The following is a 19,279-nucleotide window of genomic DNA, read 5'->3' on the forward strand; positions in this document are numbered from 1 at the left end:
GATAAGCATTGTTTAAACAGCTGTTGTTTCGATTTTCTTCAAGCTCATCTGTGATCTAGCCTTTTTTTTTTTTGTCACTACTTCGCTTTTTATTTTTCAGTTGATGTATCTTATACAATACTCTCTCCTAAATGTTTCTTTAGATCTAACTTTCTTCTCTTTTTCACATAGCTCTGCAATCGTTCCTTATTTCTTTTGTTCATTCTCTTGGAGTCCTTAAATATTGGTTTTTGGAATTGTTCTTTTATTGAAGATATTTTTTTCCCCCTAATTATATTTTATTCCATTTTTGTGGTCGGTTTCCTGCCTATTCATTTTGATCCACAAAGTTGCGATGATTAAATTATGATGAAGTCGCACGTCTGCTCCTGGAAATGTTCTTGTCGATTGATTCCTGATTTAAATTTTACTTTAATGAGTATGAACACTATCTTATCGTGGAACTTTCGTCTAGATATCAGTCCGTTTGTTTGACTTTTTATGTGGATATAGTATTGTTATTATTATAAATTGTTATATTTAATTACATAATCCCTAGTCTCCTATAAACCTTTTCGGTGTCACAGTCTTTGTGTGCTGATATAATAAAACAAAATACTAATAGAACAGAACTGAACTAGCTTCACTAGTTCTGTTCTATTATGGACTAGATTAAATTCAATAAAGCATTTCTTATATCAAGAAGTCAACCCTATATTATCCTCTTGTGGTGTTGGCTTCTTCAGAAGTTCCAGTCTATAGTAGTATATTTCTTTTATCAGTGATCGATTTTCGTAGTTAGTCATATCTCCATGAATCATACTTAAGGAGTTTTATTTATCCGCTTTTATAGAGTTCTAGTATTCCGAGTTTCAAACATAATATTGTTCTTAGTCTTTTTTTTATTTTATTTATTTTATTTTTTTTACCTCTTTTCTGTATCTCCAGTACTCTGTGAGTTATGTCGATTGGTAGCCAACTTTTCGCCATTATCCTCATGCCCGGTAGTAAATGCTAGCACGATCACTGACTGGCGACCCGGCCGAGCGCTTCTTAACCGAACCTTCGATGAGTAACTGGGAAAAATAGAGGTGGTTTCTATCTCTTTTTTCTCCGCTTCAAGCGCTAGGTGAGCGTAGTGGAATGACCTTCATTCCTTGGATGGCCTTGCCAGGAGTAAATGCTCCTGACATGCATCGATCATTTCGCACAATGCCACTTCTTTCGCTCTAGGTAGCGTGATGAGTTTGTTACTTTTAGTTTATTGAAATTAGCGGTTTCGGTCTCAGTTATACAGAATTATAGACAAAACTTGAAAAAGAATGTCTCGACTAAATTGGCATGTCTTGCAAACCTTTTAGTGGGAATAGCGCAACTTACTAAAATTCCGTCTCGTTTCAGGTTTGGGAATTAATCTATTTCGAAAATCAGACCCCTTCCCTTCAAACGGCTGGTTCTTTAACATGGTAGCCTATGGGAGACCGCAGCGGACGCACTAATGCGTGAGCGGGCACCTCGTCTTCGTTCGCTACCGGAAGAGACAAAACTTGAAAAAGAATGTCTCGACTCGAAATTCCGAAATTAGCATGTCGTGCAACGTCAAGTCATTTATTTTGGAATCTAAAATTCTTGCCTTTTTACCTTTCTAAAATTTTTTACCCCTTCAATAAGCCCAATACTGGTTCCAGTTGTGTCCAAAGCGCTTGCAAAATATATCTGAGCATCCCAAGAACACACACACACAGAATGCTGCCGATTTTAGTATTTAACCTGTCAGACTTCAGAATGTTGATTACATTATCAACTTTATTCCCAATAAAGATTAAAATGCATTTTACTAGAAACGGAATTAAATCTAATTAATCAGGACTGTATACATATACTTGTTTTGCCATTGCAAATGGTTTGATTGAAATCGAAATATTTCGACCAATTTTAATAGGGATCCTAATTATTTAAATTATTTTTGAATTATTTAAAATTAAATTTTTGATAAGCTTTAATTGGATTGAATTTTTAATGTAGGAAGTATGACCATGGAGGAGAGTAAGAGATTTAGCTAACTGTTTGGATTACCTGTAAGAAGGGGAGGAACAAACATGCAATACTAGGCCTATGCAAAGGCATTTGATAGATTACCACATGACTAGTTGGTTTACAAGCCATGGAAGATGGTGATCTGTGGAGACTGATTAGAAAAGGGTTTCCCAAATTGTTTTCCCCAGAGCACAATTTGGGAAGCCCTGATCGAAGTTTCTGTTAAAAATTTTCAAAATCAATATGCGCCTGGAATGGTTTTAAATGCTGTGACAAGTTCAAACATGTTTGAAAATCAGCCGCTCCTCATTTTGCATGTGGATTGCTATTAGGCCAGCATGCGCTGGCCTTGACTCAGCTGCTGGCTGATAGCTGCCTGCAGTTGTCGACACCTCTGAGCATGAGTGAAGTACAGAGGTATCTATTCTAGGAAACGTGTGGTCACAAGCAAGGTCAATGTGATGCAATACAGCCTGCTTTGGCGATAGTGCGTGCTAAGCTTTACATTGAATACGCGATCGATGATACTCGACTTGAACCAAGGTGTTTCATTAAAATTTCAGGATTTGTCAAGTGTTCTGTCGTAGGAAAAATTTGGGAAACGTTGGATTAGAGAGGATACCAGCAAGCTGTGTATGAGCTGTTTCTCAAAAAAAGGAAGGTAACCAGTTCTGGGCTCAATAGTCTTTTCCTGAATCCCTTCTATTTAACTTATTTTTTAAAAGTTAAAGTATTGCATGTGGATCGACTAGAGATCTTCAGTTCTTTTTTGATGATGGCCAGAATTATAAGGAGCATTACTGATGTTAATTCTCTTTGGAAGGATTTGAATAGATTTGTAGTTTGGACAAATGAGAAGAGTTGTAGTTTTAATATTAATAAGTGCAAGGTGTTGCATTTTTGGAGTGCAAAGAATAAGGCTAAGTGTGAGTACTGTATTTGAGGAGGAACAGGAAATGAATCAGATTCAAGATCTAGGGTGATGGTTTGACAGTGAACAGAAGTTTAGGGCGGGGGTTACATTGCATTTGTTGCAAATGCAGCACATTGCATTACTGCTATGATAAGGAGTACATTGACAAGGATAAGTATGAAGCATTGGTCAGACCACAGTTCAACTGTCATTCTCAGATTGGGTTACCCAGTTTTCATTGTGATGTGGAAACTTTGAAGAAGATCCAGAGATGAGTGCCCAAGATAATATCAGGACTTTGGAATGTGGTTATGGAGAGAAGTTAAAGGAATCTAAATTGCAGAGCTTGGCAAATAGGTGGAAAAGAGGTGATATGATAAAGACATTTAAGTTAGTGAGGGAATTTTATCAGATTAATTCAAAGGCGATTATAAAAAGAATGGAAAGTGAGAGGAAAAAGCAAGAATCAATGTATGGAAGTCGTGTTAAGGTGTGGTGAAGAGGGTATAAGGAGCTTTTTTACATGGAAAGTAGTGAATAAGTGGAATGCTTTGTCAGAATACCTTTTGAATGCTGGAAGCATTAAGGAGTTTAAGGTTTAGTAGGATAAATAGTTAAGTTGACCTCCCATGATGAGTGTGCTGACTCCATTGGGGTTGCTGTAATACTACTACTAATAATAAGAAGAAGAAATTAATTACTGTATTATTAAATATAACATAACATCATTTATTGTGAAATAAAGGAAAGCATTTTTTCAGATACTTTTTAATTAAAGAAGAAAATTCTTTAATTAAAAATAATTCTTTTTAATTAAAGAATTCTTTAAATAAAAAAAACTCATATAAATGTCACTTGTTCAAATTTACACTGAACTAATTCCCCCCACTCCCTTATTTTCATTTCTAATTTATTTGCTTCAACCAAGTTTTGAAAGGCCACATATCATGAGCACCTGCTGTCATATCTTTTTTGAATTCATTCATACTACCTGCCCTCACAGAATGTAAAGGCAATCCATGCTAATCCCACATCACTATAAGAGAAAAATCTAGCTTTCACCCCCTCTTCTTCATTGCATTCATTCACAGCTTCCATTGATGGTCTCTTGTCCTCTCCCCATAAAATGAAAAATTCTAACTATTGGTATCCTGTGTGATCCTTTCAGAAGTTTGTAAATCTCAATCATATTGCCTCTTTCTCCTGTTTGACAATGTCTGCAGGCTACAAATTCCCAATTGGTCTTCATCATTTGTATTCCACCACAATCCCAATATCATCTTTATCACTTTCCTTTGAACTCTCTCTCTCTCTCTCCCCACTGTATCAGCATCACTATAGAAACCAGACAGTAGTCCAAGTGAGGTCATATCAAGGCCTTATGAAGTGATGAAGAGGCAAAATGACTTCCTTATCCTTACATGTTAAGGTTTTAATAAATTTAGTTTAATCCTTTATCCAAGTGTGAGCAAACAAAGTTTGCACCTGAAAATATCTTCAGGACTGGGGTAAGGTAGTACAACACCAGGCAACTTGTAGCAAAGGTGGACCAAGCTAGCATCATTCCTATATCAGTATCTCCCATAATGTACAACACACCTCCTTGCAGATATGTATAATATTATGCATTAAGGGAAGGGCCACTACCCAGACTAGTTTCGACCTTTATTGAGGTCTCTTCAGTGGGAGCCAGGCCCAGAGTGGAGATACCAGGCAGAAGCAATGGCGAGGTCATCTTTACCTATAGGAGTTGCCAAACTTTGTTTGCTCACACTTGGATAAAGGATTAAACTAAATTTATTATAGTCTAACCAAGTGAAAAATAACCTTTAAACATCTTTTCAATGTTAAGGTTTGTTTCAGCATTGCAATTATCCTCACAGTTGTATTTGCAATCTTTGCTGTATGGTCCTTGAACTTCAACTTCTTATCTACTAACTCCAAGATTCCTATCCTGATTGGTTTCTTGTAACATAATTCCACCAATATAACATGACATTACACCAATTGCATGAGTTTACATTTACTAACATTGAACTGATAGCCATTTCTATACTCCCACAATTCCAGCCTATTCAAATCATTCTTCAAGTACTGCATATCGGTAGCATTCTTGATTACTCAGCCTATCTTTCCATCATCAGGAAATAACTGTGTCACCTGTCACATCCTTCCCAATGGTCATGAGACTGAATTACAATGGACCGAAGACTGATCCCTGTGACATACCATTAATCACCTTCAATCTTATAGACTGACATCTCCATATACCATTTTTTTGATATCTGTCACTCAGCCATTCTCTCATTGATACTAATATTTTATAATCCAATCCCAAATTCTCCAATTTATGCAAGTCTTCCATACTGTATCCCATCAAAATCCTTAGCAAATGCTATAAGTATCATGGTGTATCCATTTTCCTTGTCTAACTCAATGGTAACATTATTATAAAATGTAGGCAAGTTATTCAAATTTGACTTTCCCTTAGTAAACCAATGCTGTTCATTGCTTAGTATAGATTCCCTCTGATTTTTCATCCCATAAATCAGACAAACTGGCCATCTTATTGCAGTAATAATTATATATCTGTGAAACCATTTTGCATGATCCTGACAGGCCACTGAGCTGATATTGTTAAGGTCAGTGGTCTGTTAGTGGGTTGTATGCTAGCTATTCAGTATGGTGTCGTGAAACACTAAACCATAGAGCTTGTTCGAATGAGACCTCTCTTGCAATAGTACTCAATCACACACATCACACTTTGCTATCTAATGGCTACAGTTCTCACAATATCGAAAAAAAAAAAAAAAATCAGTCCTTCCCTTAATCTACAACCTTCTCTTCAGAAAGATTTTAGTAATGCTATCACCATCCCCTATATCCAAGGGACATCAGAAAAAATATCCAGAATCTTAAAGAAATGCAATCTATGCACCACTTTCAAGCTCCACTTAAACCTTATCTGCTCCATTAAAGACAAACTCCCTCCTCTCTCACTTCCAGGCATATATAGTGTTCTTTGTTCTGCAAGTTGGCCTATTATGGACAGACAGGAAGATCAGCTACCATCTAAATGGAAGAACATAAAAAAAATACATCTGCAGTCATGACCATGGTCAATCTGGTCTTTCAGACCATGCTTTGGATATAATTCACAGAATCAATTGGAAAAAGATTATCATGCTCCATCACAGTAAGTTTAGAAGAGAAAGTCTGTTTTTAGAATCTGCTGCTGCTCTTAAAAATCAGCCTAATTTGAATAAATATGGTTGCATAAAACTTCTCAAAATATAGGAAACACTAATTCTTTGAGATCTCAGTTTATATCCTAGGCTACTGAGAGGTGTTCATGGAGGGGTGCCCACCTAGTTAGGACTAGTCTTTCATCCATGTGTTTCAATTAGTTTTATGTGTGCGTGTGTTATGTCTCATTTTGTACTCTCTGATGACGTCTCTGTAACTAAGTAGAAATATTGGAAGAATTAAATATCATTTTTAATCCTTTCCTAGTGCTGTTTCACTCCATTAAACTTTTAATAAGTTTCTCCTAGCACTTAAGTCTTAACACACATGGGTTGTGTGCTAAAATTATATATACAGTTAAATAATTATTTTATTGTATATATATATATAATTTGGCATGTAACTGGTAAAGAGACCTTAGTGAAAGTTGCCAGCCCATGCATTTATGCAATTATTTATCTTAAGAATTACAACTTGTCTTTAGATTTTCCATCATTTCAAGATGGCATCATATTCTGATGCCATCTTGAAAAAAAAGTTATTAAGGAGTTGGATAATGATTGTTTTATATAATTTACAGCTTGTTAATATACTTAGTTAAAGGAACTGATAAATATTTTGTCCTTTTTGTGCAGAGGTCAAGAGAGTGCAGGAATTGTTACCAGCAAAGGAGATATAAACAATCTAGTAACACATCGAGGCACTGGATTAGTAAGTCATATTTTCAAGGAAGAGGACCTACTAAGATTAAAAGGTAATCTTGGTATTGGGCATACTAGGTACTCCACTGTTGGTGGTACTGACCATCAAAACATTCAGCCTTTTGTTGTCCATACTATACATGGAATGCTTTCAGTAGCCCATAATGGTGAACTGGTTAATGGGTCATTACTACGTAAGAAGGTTAGCTCAGTGTGTTATTTATTGATAAAAATGTTGAAGAATGATGTCTTATGTTCTAAATATATTTATATCTTCTGTTTTTTGAAAATATGTAGCATTACTATATTTGAAAAATATACAAAACTGCAAAATATGAATAAAATTTAATATTATTTTTATTATTATAACAAATCTCCACCTCCAAACATTCAACAGCCTCATCATGGAAGTCTCACTCAGCAAGCAACATATCTATCATATTGAAACTTAAAAGTAATTTACATTCACACATTCTGGCAATTCAAAGCTGGAATATTATAACAAACTTCTATGTAGCCAACAGCCTTATCATGGGAGGGCTCACTTAGAGAGCAATACATTTGTTATTGAACCTTAAACTCATTTAACAGCATTCACAACACATTTTGGCAATGCGTTCCACCCATTAAAAAAATCCCTCCATGTAAACAATCTACTCATTATTTCCCTCTTCACCATATCTTTATACAATTTCCAAGGATTATTTTATGTAATTTACAGCTTGTTAATATATTTCATTCTCTCCATCTCACTTTCCATTCTATGCATAATCCTTTCTGGATTGATCTAGTAAAATTCTTTCATTAACATAAACATCTCTGCCATATCACCTTTTCTCTCCCTATCCACTAAACTCTGCAATTTACATTCTCTAAACTGCTCCTTGTAACCAACATTCAAGAGTCATATATTACCTTAGCTACTTTTCTCTGGATCTCCTCCCCACTTTCTGCATCACATTGGAAACTAAGTGATAAAATTTGAACACAGTAGTCCATGTATGGCTGACCAGTGCTTTGTACAGTGGTGCAAACCTGCCTATCCCTACTTATCAGTCTTAACATCTTTACACAATTTCCAAGGATTATTTTATATAATTTACAGCTTGTTAATATTGTGCTATGTTTTTGGAGCTTTTACAAATTATTTAATCTCTTATAATTCTCATAGAATAGAACTTTATTTAAAAGATTGTATTAAGTTTTAATTGGTTTCTTTGAAAATCAGCAAAATGAACTTGAGTATAGAATAATGTTTGAACTTACTCTCTCATATAACTTCAGTCCAGTAATTACATATGTTGAAGTTAAAAGTGTTGATTACATTGTCCTGTGTAATCTGCTTTGATGCTCAGTTGTATAGAAGTTCCAGTGACAGAGTCCCAGAATTTTGATTAAGGGATGCAACAAATAGTTCGATATATAATATCAAAAGAAGTCTCCCAAAGGTGAACTGTCATTTCATAAGCATTAGTTGTTGAGTTCTTGCTTGTCTATTATTATTATTATTATTACCCAAGACCCCATGGGGGTAATAATAATAATACACCTCTGGACCCTTTTCAACATCTCTTCATCCTTCTGAAAACCAGGTGACTAAATCTGGGCACAATAGGCCATGTGTGGCCTAATCAAAGCCTTATACAATGGAACAAGAATCTCCCTACTTTTACAAGTCAGTGTAAAAGTAGGGAGATTGAAGCCCTTGTGTTATCCTCACAATTTTGGCTATGTGTCCCCTAAATTTCAGATCCTTATCCACTATCACCCCCAGATCTCTTATTTCCTCCAACTCTGACAATATATCTTCACCAAGCATAAATTCTGCATCCCATTTTTGTTTTCCAAATTTTAAAACCTCACATTTTGCAATATTGAACTCACATCCCCATTCCTGTGCCCAATCACTCAATTTATTCAAGTCTTCTTGTAAGGCCACAACATCTTCTCAACTCTTGCAGATGATGCAAAGTTCATCCGAACTTTGCATCATTTGCAAACAACCGAATATCTCCATCCAAATATCTCCATCTTCACCAATGTCATTAATATACAAGTTAAACAGCAATGGCCCTAAAACAGACCCTGAGGCACACACCACTAGCAACCATCCTTTTCCTGGATATCGCTCCCCCATACACAACTTGTTGATACCTATCAGATAGCCAGTCTCCAATCTAATATCCAACCCCATCCACTCCAGTTTGACTATCAACTTATCATACGGTAATCTATCAAAAGTCTTTGCAAAATCTAAGTATATTACTGTGTATCCTTCTCCTCTGTCCATGGAAGCAGTCACCTTATTGTAATAAGTAAGTAGATTACTAAAACATGACCTCCCTTTAGCAAATCCATGCTGTCCATCAAAGATAATACCATTGTTGTCAACCCAATTCTGGATCCTAGTTCTCACAAGCTGCTCCAACAACTTAACTACAACACCTGACACACACAGATAGGCCTATAGTTTGATGCTTGAGTTCTATCACCTCCTTTATGAAGTGGCACAATCTTGCCCTCCTTCCACTCCTTAGGAACTTGACCGAGTGCAAGACTCGTATTAAAAAAATATGTCAAGGCCGGTGTCAACTCCCTGGCATATTCCTTCAGAATACGGGGTGATATATTATCAAGTCCCACAGCCTTATTTACATCTAGTTTGCTCCCCCCCCATACACCTCTTGCTCACTTACAGTCAGTCTCTCTCTCCCCATCGTCAACTGCTCTCAATCTCTCCATGAAGTCACATTCACAAGATTGAAAGACCTTTATGAACTGCTCATTAAGTATTTCCACCACACCTTCTGCAACAGCTGTCTTTATACCATTTTCTCCAATCAATGTCATCCTTCCATAATCATTCTTTTTTTTTGCTGGCTACATATGGAAAGAACTCCTTAGGATTTTTTTTGGCTTCATTAGCTAACTGCTGTTCATACCTCTCTTTAGCTACCCTCATTAACCAAGTCACCTGCCTTGCCTGGTCTTTGTAGTCCTCATGGAATTGGTTATTTCCACTTCTCTTATGTTGCCTTCATACTGCCCTTTTTCTCTGTATCGCATGCTTAATCTCTTTATTCATCCATTTCACACCTACCTTATTTAACCTTCTCACTTCTGGAATACATTTAGACATTGTTTCTACTATGAGAGTGGTATTAATGGGTCCTTTCTGTAATGTCTAATCCTGAAGTAATTCACAGAACTTCCTCACAAAAATAATTTGGGAGATGTATTTGAAAGAGAAGAATTCTTCAAATTTAGAATATGCAAACAAAAATAAATAAGCCTTAATATTTAATATTCTTCTTGTGGCCGAAATTGGATTTTTTTTTTAACGAAACATAAAATTTCAGTAGAGTATAATCTCTGCCAGTTTGAAGGATTATAGTAATCTATGCAGCATTTGGTTTACTGTGTTATATTCCTCTTTCAGTTTAATATAGCTACAAGAGGAATATAATATCAGCATATCAGGAGTCATTATCAAGGTCTTGGAGAAAGTAGTCAAGGAAAAAATACAGGAATGGATTGATGAAAATGAGATACTGTATGGGGGACAGCACGGTTTTGTGAAGGGTAGATCATGCCTCAGTAACTTGCTCAGGTTTTATAACACAGTGACAGCTGAACTGGATAAGGGTAATCAGTTTACAGTGATACTGCTGGACCTGGCTAAGACCTTTGAAAGGATACCACATGGAAGTCTAATCCGTAAACTGCAATATATAGGAATGGATATAGGGTTGGTGAGATGGATAGGAGGGTGGTTGATGGAGAGATACTAGAGAGTAGTTTACTCAGGAGTAGAGTCCAAAAGACGGCCTGTGACTAGTGGTGTGCCTCAGGGTTCTGTTCTTGGACCACTGCTGTTTAATTTGTTCATTGATGACACAGGATCCCCCGAGAATCACTCTCGGGGGACCCTGTAATCCCTAGAGAGCGCTTCCCCTGGGTGGCGGATAAGGGAGCCTACCATGTGTGTGTGTGTGCATGCGTGCGTGCGTATATGGTGGGATGGTCTGAATATACTGAATAAGGACTCGTGGACCAACAGGGCCATAAGGGGCAATCATCTTAATTGTAAGGGAAGCGGCACTCCCATGGACCCCTAGCTGGATCTATCTCCTCTCCTTCTACTACTGTGAGGAAGATCCACTTACTTTAATCTTTCCTATAAGGCCTTATTAGCCAACTCTTCTTATTTTATGACCTCTATGCTATTAGAGTACTCGAGGGCCATGGGGTCTTTTCATTTCTGGCCTTACAACTATGCCCTCTCCATAAACCTTACTGTAATTCTTCTATAATCTACTCTTTCCCCCTTCAATATACCCTATTCCTCCTATGGGTTTAAATTCGGAAGAAGGCTAGTTCAGAAGCCTTAATGTAGCAGCACTACCACTGAACTATTCCATCGTCAGGCTAGTCCCCTGACATGGAGAACAAAATTCTACTAGTAAGCTGACAGAAAAAGATAATCGGATTGAATCTATAGGAAACGATCCTGGAATGGAAAAGGTAAAACAAAAATGAAAACAACAAAATATAATACACATAGCAAACTGAAATGTAAGAGGAATAGCATATAAAGAAATAGAATTAGACCAATTATTAAATGAAAGAAATTTTAAAATAGCAGTAATAACTGAAACAAAAAAGAAATTAAAAGGAACCGTGAGAACTGAAAATTTTAATGTGATATACAGTGGAGTTGACAGAGACCAAAGAGCAAGCAGGAGTCATGATTTGGATTCATAACTCCCTTTCAAAACAGTTAAAACATTATAAATTATGGAATGAAAGAATAATAGAAGCTAGAATAAAAATAGATAGAGGCTATTTAATAATAATTGGTTTATATGCCCCAGAAGAGGGAAGAGAACAAGATAATATTGATTTTTATAATCAGCTACAAAACATATATAATAAAATAAATAAAAATGATTACATAATTTTAGCAGGAGACTTAAATGCAAGAATTGGAAACACGAAAATTAATAATAATATAGGAATACATGGAGAACATACTCTAAACAGGAATGGTAAAAAATTGATTGACTTTGTAGTTTATAATAACCTAAAAATAATGAATTCCTTATATAAACATAAAGACATACATAAATATACTTGGGCAGCAAGAGGATGGAAATCAATATTAGATTACTTTATACTAAATGAAAAGACATCAAAATTTTCACTAGATGATAGAGTTCACAGAGGATATGAAATAAGCAGTGACCACTTCCTTGTTAAAATAAAATTAAGATTACAATCTAAATGGCTACAAGTAACAAGAACAGAAAGAAAAATTGAAACATTTGTTTATAAAACTAGACTATTGAATGACACAAATGTACAATGGCTATATGAACAAATAATTAACCAATATCTAGATAAAATAAAACAAAATGAAGAAATAGAAATAGAAATAGAATGGCTTAATATAAAAACGATACTAAATGCAGCAGCAAATGAAAGCTTAGGAAAGACCAAAAAATTCAATAAAAGGAAAAAACTGAAGATCTGGGATGATACAATCAAAAAAATAATAAAAAAGAAAAAAGAAGCCTATCACAAATGGTTAAGCACTAAAAGATTAGAAGATGAAATAGAATATAAAAGAATGAGAGCCATAGCTAAAAGAGAAGTCAGAAAAAGACAGAGAATCATGGAACAAGTTTGTTTCTAATTTAGAACATGATTTATATAAAATAAGACCCAATGTATATAAAATTTTGAAACACTTAAATGCAGATACCAAAGAAAACATAAAATTAAACACTGAATTGAAATTAGAAGAATTTCTAAATTACTACACAGAATTGTGGACAGACAAATATTTTAAAAAAGACAACTGGCAAACAATTAATGAAAATGAAAAGGAAATAACTAAAGAAGAATTAGAAATCAGCCTGAAAGAAACAAGAAACGGAAAATCACCTGGAGAAGATAAACTAGGTTCAGAACTATATAAATATGCAGGAACTAGATTCAAAGAAAGACTCTTATTATTTTTAAATAAAATTTATTCAACTGGTATCCCCCCAATAGAATGGAAAAAAGCAATTGTGATTCCTATCTTTAAAAAAGGTAATAGAGATGACCCTAAAAACTATAGAGGTATCACTGCAATACTAAATACTAAATTCCTGTTACAAAATATATAGCAGAATCTTAAATAGCAAACTAATGAAATATTCCGAAATCGTCCTTTTCTAAATCCATTCTGTACTTCTTAAATAGTGTTTTAAAGAAGAGAATACAATTTAGAAACACATATTGCATTTATTGACTTTGAAAAAGCTTTTGACAAAGTTAAAAGAAACATATTATTTAACATATTTAAAGAAAGACAAATACCAAATAATATCCTAAAAGCTATCACAAGTATATATGAAAATAATCAAATTCAAATAAGATTAAATCATGAGCTATCATATAGAAGAGAGATAAACCAAGGAGTCCGACACGGATGTCCCCTCTCAGCAACTCTTTTTAATATCTACTTAAATGAAATAATAATAAAATGGAATAAAAATTTACATCAAGGAATTAAACCTACAGTAAGTAAATCCTACAGTAAACTTAAACACTTTCCTCTTTGCCGATGACCAAATAATAATTACAAATTCTGAAGATAAACTACAGAAAGCTATTTTAGATCTAAATGAGATATCCAAAGATTATGGTATGATAATATCAACAGAAAAATCAAAAACTATGGCCTTTAAAGGACAAGATCCAGCAAGAACTAAAATAGTAATAGATAACAAGATCTTAGAACAGGTGAATTCATTTAACTACCTAGGATGTACGATCACATATGAAAATGAAAAAGATATAAACGTCAAAATTGCAAAATATTTAAAAATAACAGGTATAATTAACTCTATATTTAAACCAAATCTAGTTCAAAAGCAAACTAGACTAAAAGTATACAATACATTAACCCTACCAGTCTTAATGTATGGAAGCAAAATCTGGACAATAAAACAAAAAGACAAACAAAGATTAACAACAGCAGAAATGAAGTTTATGAGAAAAACTGCAAAGTATACCCTATTTGATCACAAAAGAAATGAAGAAATTATGAAAGAATTAAACCAAGAACCAGTAATAGAAAAAATTAAAAAATATAAACATAAAAGAGGCTAGGAATAAGAAAAGTCTCATGGACTATGTTATTGTTGATAGTGACGTTTTCTCCCTGGTGCAGGACACCAGAGTGTACAGAGGATTTGAAATTGGAAGTGATCACTATTTAGTCTTGAGCAGGATAAAATTGAATTTCATATTGAAAAGAATAACATGTAAGAAAGTTTTAAAGCGAATAAAAGTTGAGCAGCTTTCAGATGTGAACTGTAGACTAAAATACAGAAAGATTATTGAAAAGAAAATGAAAGAGTTTGAGAACAGGAATCAAACCTTGGAGATTCAGTGGCTCTGAAGAAAACATTGATTGATTCTGCCAGAGAGGCATGTGGTGAGGTTGTGTGCAAGGATAAAAAAATCAGAACTCCCTGGTGGACACAGGAAGTTAAAGAGGCAGTGAAGGAAAAGAAGAAAGCATATCAAAAGTTCCTGGCAAATAAGTCAGCTTTGACTCTTACAGAATACAGAAACAAATGTAAGAAAGCTAAACACTGTGTAAAACTAGCTAAACAAAAGTCATGGGAGGACTTTGGCAAGAATTAGAAAATAAATATCAAGAAGGTGGCAAAATATTCTGGAGGTTGTTGAAGAAGCTTAGGAATGGAGGAAAGAGTGATGTAAAAGGAGTTAGAGATGATAAAGGTGACATGAAAACAGGAGAAAAAGATATCCTTGAAGTATGGAGTAATTACTTTGAAAAACTGCTAAATGAAACAAGCAGTGATGACAGCACAGTGATAAAAAACACTGACCAGGCATGCAGTCAGGAATACATATCCATACTTGAAGTAGAAAAAGCCATCAAAGGCTTGAAATGTGGAAAGGCAGCAGGAGTAGATGATATTCGACCAGAAATGCTGAAGTATGGTGGTATAAAAGTCTTACAGTGGCTGCACTGCATAGTTCAGAAAGCCTGGACAGAGGGACGAATTCCCGATGATTGGAGTAGAGCTCTCATAGTATCCATATATAAAAAGGGAAATAAAACTGAATGTGAGAATTACAGAGGTATTTCCCTACTGAGTATTCCTGGCAAGATCTATGCAAGTATACTTGAGAAACGGTTGAGAAGAATTGTGGAAGAAAAGCTTGGTGAGAACAAGCTGGATTCAGGCCAAATAGAGGCTGTCAGGATCAGATCTTCACTTTACGACAAATAGTCGAGAAAGCATGGGAATATAACAAAGATCTGTATTTAAGTTTTGTCGATTTGGAAAAGGCATATGACAAGGTGCCAAGAGAGAAGCTATTCAATACGCTGCAGTTATATAGTGTCAATGGGGAATTATATCAAGCAATACTTAGTCTTTATTTGAATTGTAAGTCAGCAGTTAGAATTGAAGGAAATACAGGAAGATGGTTTAATGTTAAATCTGGTGTGAGACAAGGATGTACATTATTCCCTCTGTTATTCATTATCTATATGGATCACATTATGAAGGAATGTGGTATTAAACCTGATATCAAAATTGGAGATGTTAATGTCAGCTCTTTGCTTTATGCGGATGATGTTATACTTCTAAATAAATCCGCTACAAGTCTGCAAGATTCTCTGACTAAATTGAATAGCTGTTGTAATAGATATGGTATGAAGGTCAGCAATAAAAAGACAAAGACAATGAAAATAGGCAGAATCATTGTAAAGTCAACTGTGTTGTGAATGGAGAACCTGTGGAACAAGTAAAACATTTCAGCTACTTAGGCACGATTTTTACTGAAGATGGTAAATTAAATATAGAAATAGACAACAGAATCAGCAAAGCTGGTATGGTGGGAAGTCAATTGAATAACTTCATATAGAATAAGAGAGAAATTCGTCAAAACACTAAATTAGCTGTATACAAGACAATGTTCAAACCAATTTTAACTTATGGATCTGAGAGCTGGTTCAGAAGTAAAACACTTGACCAAAGATTAGAGACTGCAGATATGAGAGTCCTGAGAAAGATTAGAGGCGTGAACAGATGGCATCAATGGCAATATCATATTAAAAACGAGAATATTAGGAAAGAACTTGACATTGTCAGCAACCAGGAATGCGTTAGCAGAGCTAATCTCAGGTGGTATGGTCACTTAAATAGAATGGGAGAGGAAAGATTAGCAAAACAAGTGTTCTCTGCCAGGTTGGCAGGAAAACGACCCAGAGGAAGACCAAGATATAGGTGGATTGATACGGTACAAAGTGCCATAGATGATAGAAATATAAGATCTGATAATGTTGGAGTCTTGATAAGTAACAGACTGATTTGGAGGAAAATTGTAGATAGGAAGTTAGTAATGATATAATTTTTTCATGTAGTACTGTCATATCCTGTGCACCCCTTGAGGGCATCGCAGGAATTTGATGATGATGATGATGGATGGATGGAACATGTTCAAAGAATGAAAACAGAAAGATTACCAAAACAAGCCTTAAAATACAATCCATTAGGAAAAAGAAAACCAGGACGTCCTCTTAAACGATTCAACGATGACCTCTAAGGCCGGAACTGGCCACCATGCTAGGCCGATATGCATGATGATGATGATGATGATGAATGATATAGGAAAGGATCTGAGAGGAACGGTTCATTTGTTTGCTGATGCTAAGTTGGGTAGGGCAATAGTGAATGCAGAAGATGTCAAAATTTTGCAGGATGATTTGAATAGATTGGTGGGCTGGGCTAAGGAGAATGGATGGCAATTTAATGTGGAAAAATGTAAGGTTATGCATTTTTGGGTGAAAAGATTAGCAGCAGTATATCACATTAGTGGAACTGTACTCCAGGAGATTGATGAGGCCAGGGACCTTGGGATGTTGGTGGATAGGGAGTTGAAGTTTAGGGGGCACATCGCAAAAGTGGCTAAATCAGCTCATCAAATTCTTGGATGCTGAAGAATACTTTGATGAGCAGAGATAAGCAAGTTATTGTTCCTCTGTATCGAGCCTTGATAAAATCCCATCTAGATTACTGTGCCCAGATCTGGTCACCTAGGTTTCTTCTTGATGGGGAGGAGGTTGAGAGGATCCAGAGGTGAGTGGCCAAGATGATAGCAGGTCTATGGAATGAACCTTATGAAAACAGGTTGAAGATTTGTGGGTTGCAGAAATTGGTTGATAGGCCGAAAAGGGGAGATATGATCGAGACATTCAAATTGCTGAAGAGTTTCTATAGGATTAATTCAGAGGATATTTTTGAGAACAGGACGGGTGGCTGATTTTTTTACTTTTAGAGTGGTGAATGAGTGGAATAAGCTGCCTGAGTCTGTTGTGGGTGCTGTGACAGTGAATGAGTTCAAGGCAAAGTATGATAGATACTGTGTGAATGTCAAATAGTTGTGATGGATATGATGTTTAGGGCCTCCCTTGATGAGTCTAAGGACTTCTTGGAGTTGCCCGTAATAATAATAATAATACACTGCCAGAGTATGTAAAGCTGTGGCGGTTTATTTATGTTCTGGCAATTTATATATGTATAATCAAAAGAGGAATATAATAAACCGCATGACGTGTTGTTTACTATAATCCTCCATGCAACTAGTACCTCTTCATTTCCGGCCATCTGATGGCTGCAGTATTCTTTGGTTGTGTAAAAAAATTGATTATGAGGATAATTTCAGAAGTTCTGCACACCATACTCAACAAATTAATTCTCCATATTCCCTGACACTATTTCTTCATTCCAATCAATATTGCCATAATCAAAATCATCCATCACCCATCATGATCTCCCTTTGCTTGCTCATTAAGTCAAGTTATCCATTCATTTCTTCATCACTACCATCCACATTCTCTGGCCTGTAACAGCATCAAACCAAATATCTCATTCTATCAACCTCCACCTCACACCAAACTGTTTCAGAACCGCTGCCACTTTTTCCCATTGTATTTCGACCTTGTGTGGGCATAATTCCTGTACTAACATGAGCAGCACACCACTTCTCTTGTTGCTCTTCCTATCCTCCAAAAAAACATCATATCTTTCCATTTCTATTCCTATCAAGATATCATTCTCATCCAACCATGTTTCACTCATTACAACTTTTTCAGTCAAATAAACTCAATATCAGCACAACCAACACCACCAATAACATGGATCTCACCTGATACCATGTTTGCATCACTTATTACACTTCCTTTCAGTAGCAACTTTTACATATGACTCACTCCAAAACCATTCAGATGTAGTCCATCACTCTTATACAGTTCCATTTGTCCCTTAAACTGGTCCAATACACACACAAACTGAACTCCTTTCTCTTCACACATTTCTGCTAACATTTCATTCAAAATGTTTGATTTCTGCCACAACTCATAATTGTCATACCCTGGGCAACACACAAACTACTTTTCTTACCACACTGCTGTCTTTCACTCTCCTCATTTGTTTAAGAAGAGTCATCACATTTATATTTAAAAAACAACAATGAAAAAAAAAAGATATAACTGTTGAATGACAGTAACTTAAATTTTAAGATGAAAACATACATTTTGAAAATAATCACTGTGCACACCTTTTGGTTCAATGCTCTGCATACTAAAGATTTCAGTATTCATGATATTAAAATGTCATCCTCTTTCTCACTTAGACTTATGCAATTAATTCAAAACTGAATTTATGAATTTGAGAGTGCAGGGTTTACTGATGAAGTTCAGTAAACTCAATAAACAGAGAATATGAACAATAAACAGAAAATATGAACAAGCTGAAAAATCATTACTGAATAAAGACTATACCTTATTATAAACTAGTCACACTTATGATGATTGTCTCTGAGAAAAGCCAGCTGATGACTCAAGTATTATAAAGATGAGCAGCATACTCTATAGATTAAATTGGAATGATAAGAATTCATTCATTCATAATGATCTTATGAATTATGACTTGTTAGTATTCTTGAGTTAAAGCTTCAGTCTTTAACCCTGTATTGTTTAATTTTCTTTATTTATTTCTGTTAACTTTTTTTTGCATCTATAAAAGCTTTTCAGATTAAACTTAGTATTCCTAATTAGCTGTAACTTGAATTTTATTTCTCAATCATTAATTAAGAATTTAGTTAGTGGAAATTGTCTTACTGATTTATCAGGGCTATATGAATTGCAGTATGAAAGAAATTAGAATTGGAGACATCAAACTTATTCTTTGCTTTGTGGAGATGACATTGTACTTCTAAACAAATACAGTTTAAGTCTCTCCAGAATCTCTAACTAAATTGAATAATGACTGTAATAAATTTGGCATGAAAATCAACAATAAAAAAAAAT

At 35.1% G+C, this 19,279-nt stretch overlaps 1 protein-coding gene across 1 annotated transcript in view; it reads left to right on the forward strand.

Annotated features, from left to right (window-relative positions):
- Window positions 1-19,279, forward strand: part of LOC150106673 (amidophosphoribosyltransferase-like) — a 78,934-nt gene that overhangs the window by 9,013 nt on the left and 50,642 nt on the right. The window contains exon 2 of the mRNA XM_090393451.1: window positions 6,811-7,078. Coding sequence (XP_090249577.1) covers window positions 6,811-7,078 — 268 coding nt within the window. The remainder of the gene's footprint in view (window positions 1-6,810; window positions 7,079-19,279) is intronic.

Source organism: Typopeltis vanoorti, chromosome 5 (genome assembly GCF_054136105.1).
Source record: "Typopeltis vanoorti isolate ZY-2024b chromosome 5, IOZ_Tvanoo_1.0, whole genome shotgun sequence".
NCBI lineage: Eukaryota > Metazoa > Arthropoda > Arachnida > Uropygi > Thelyphonidae > Typopeltis > Typopeltis vanoorti.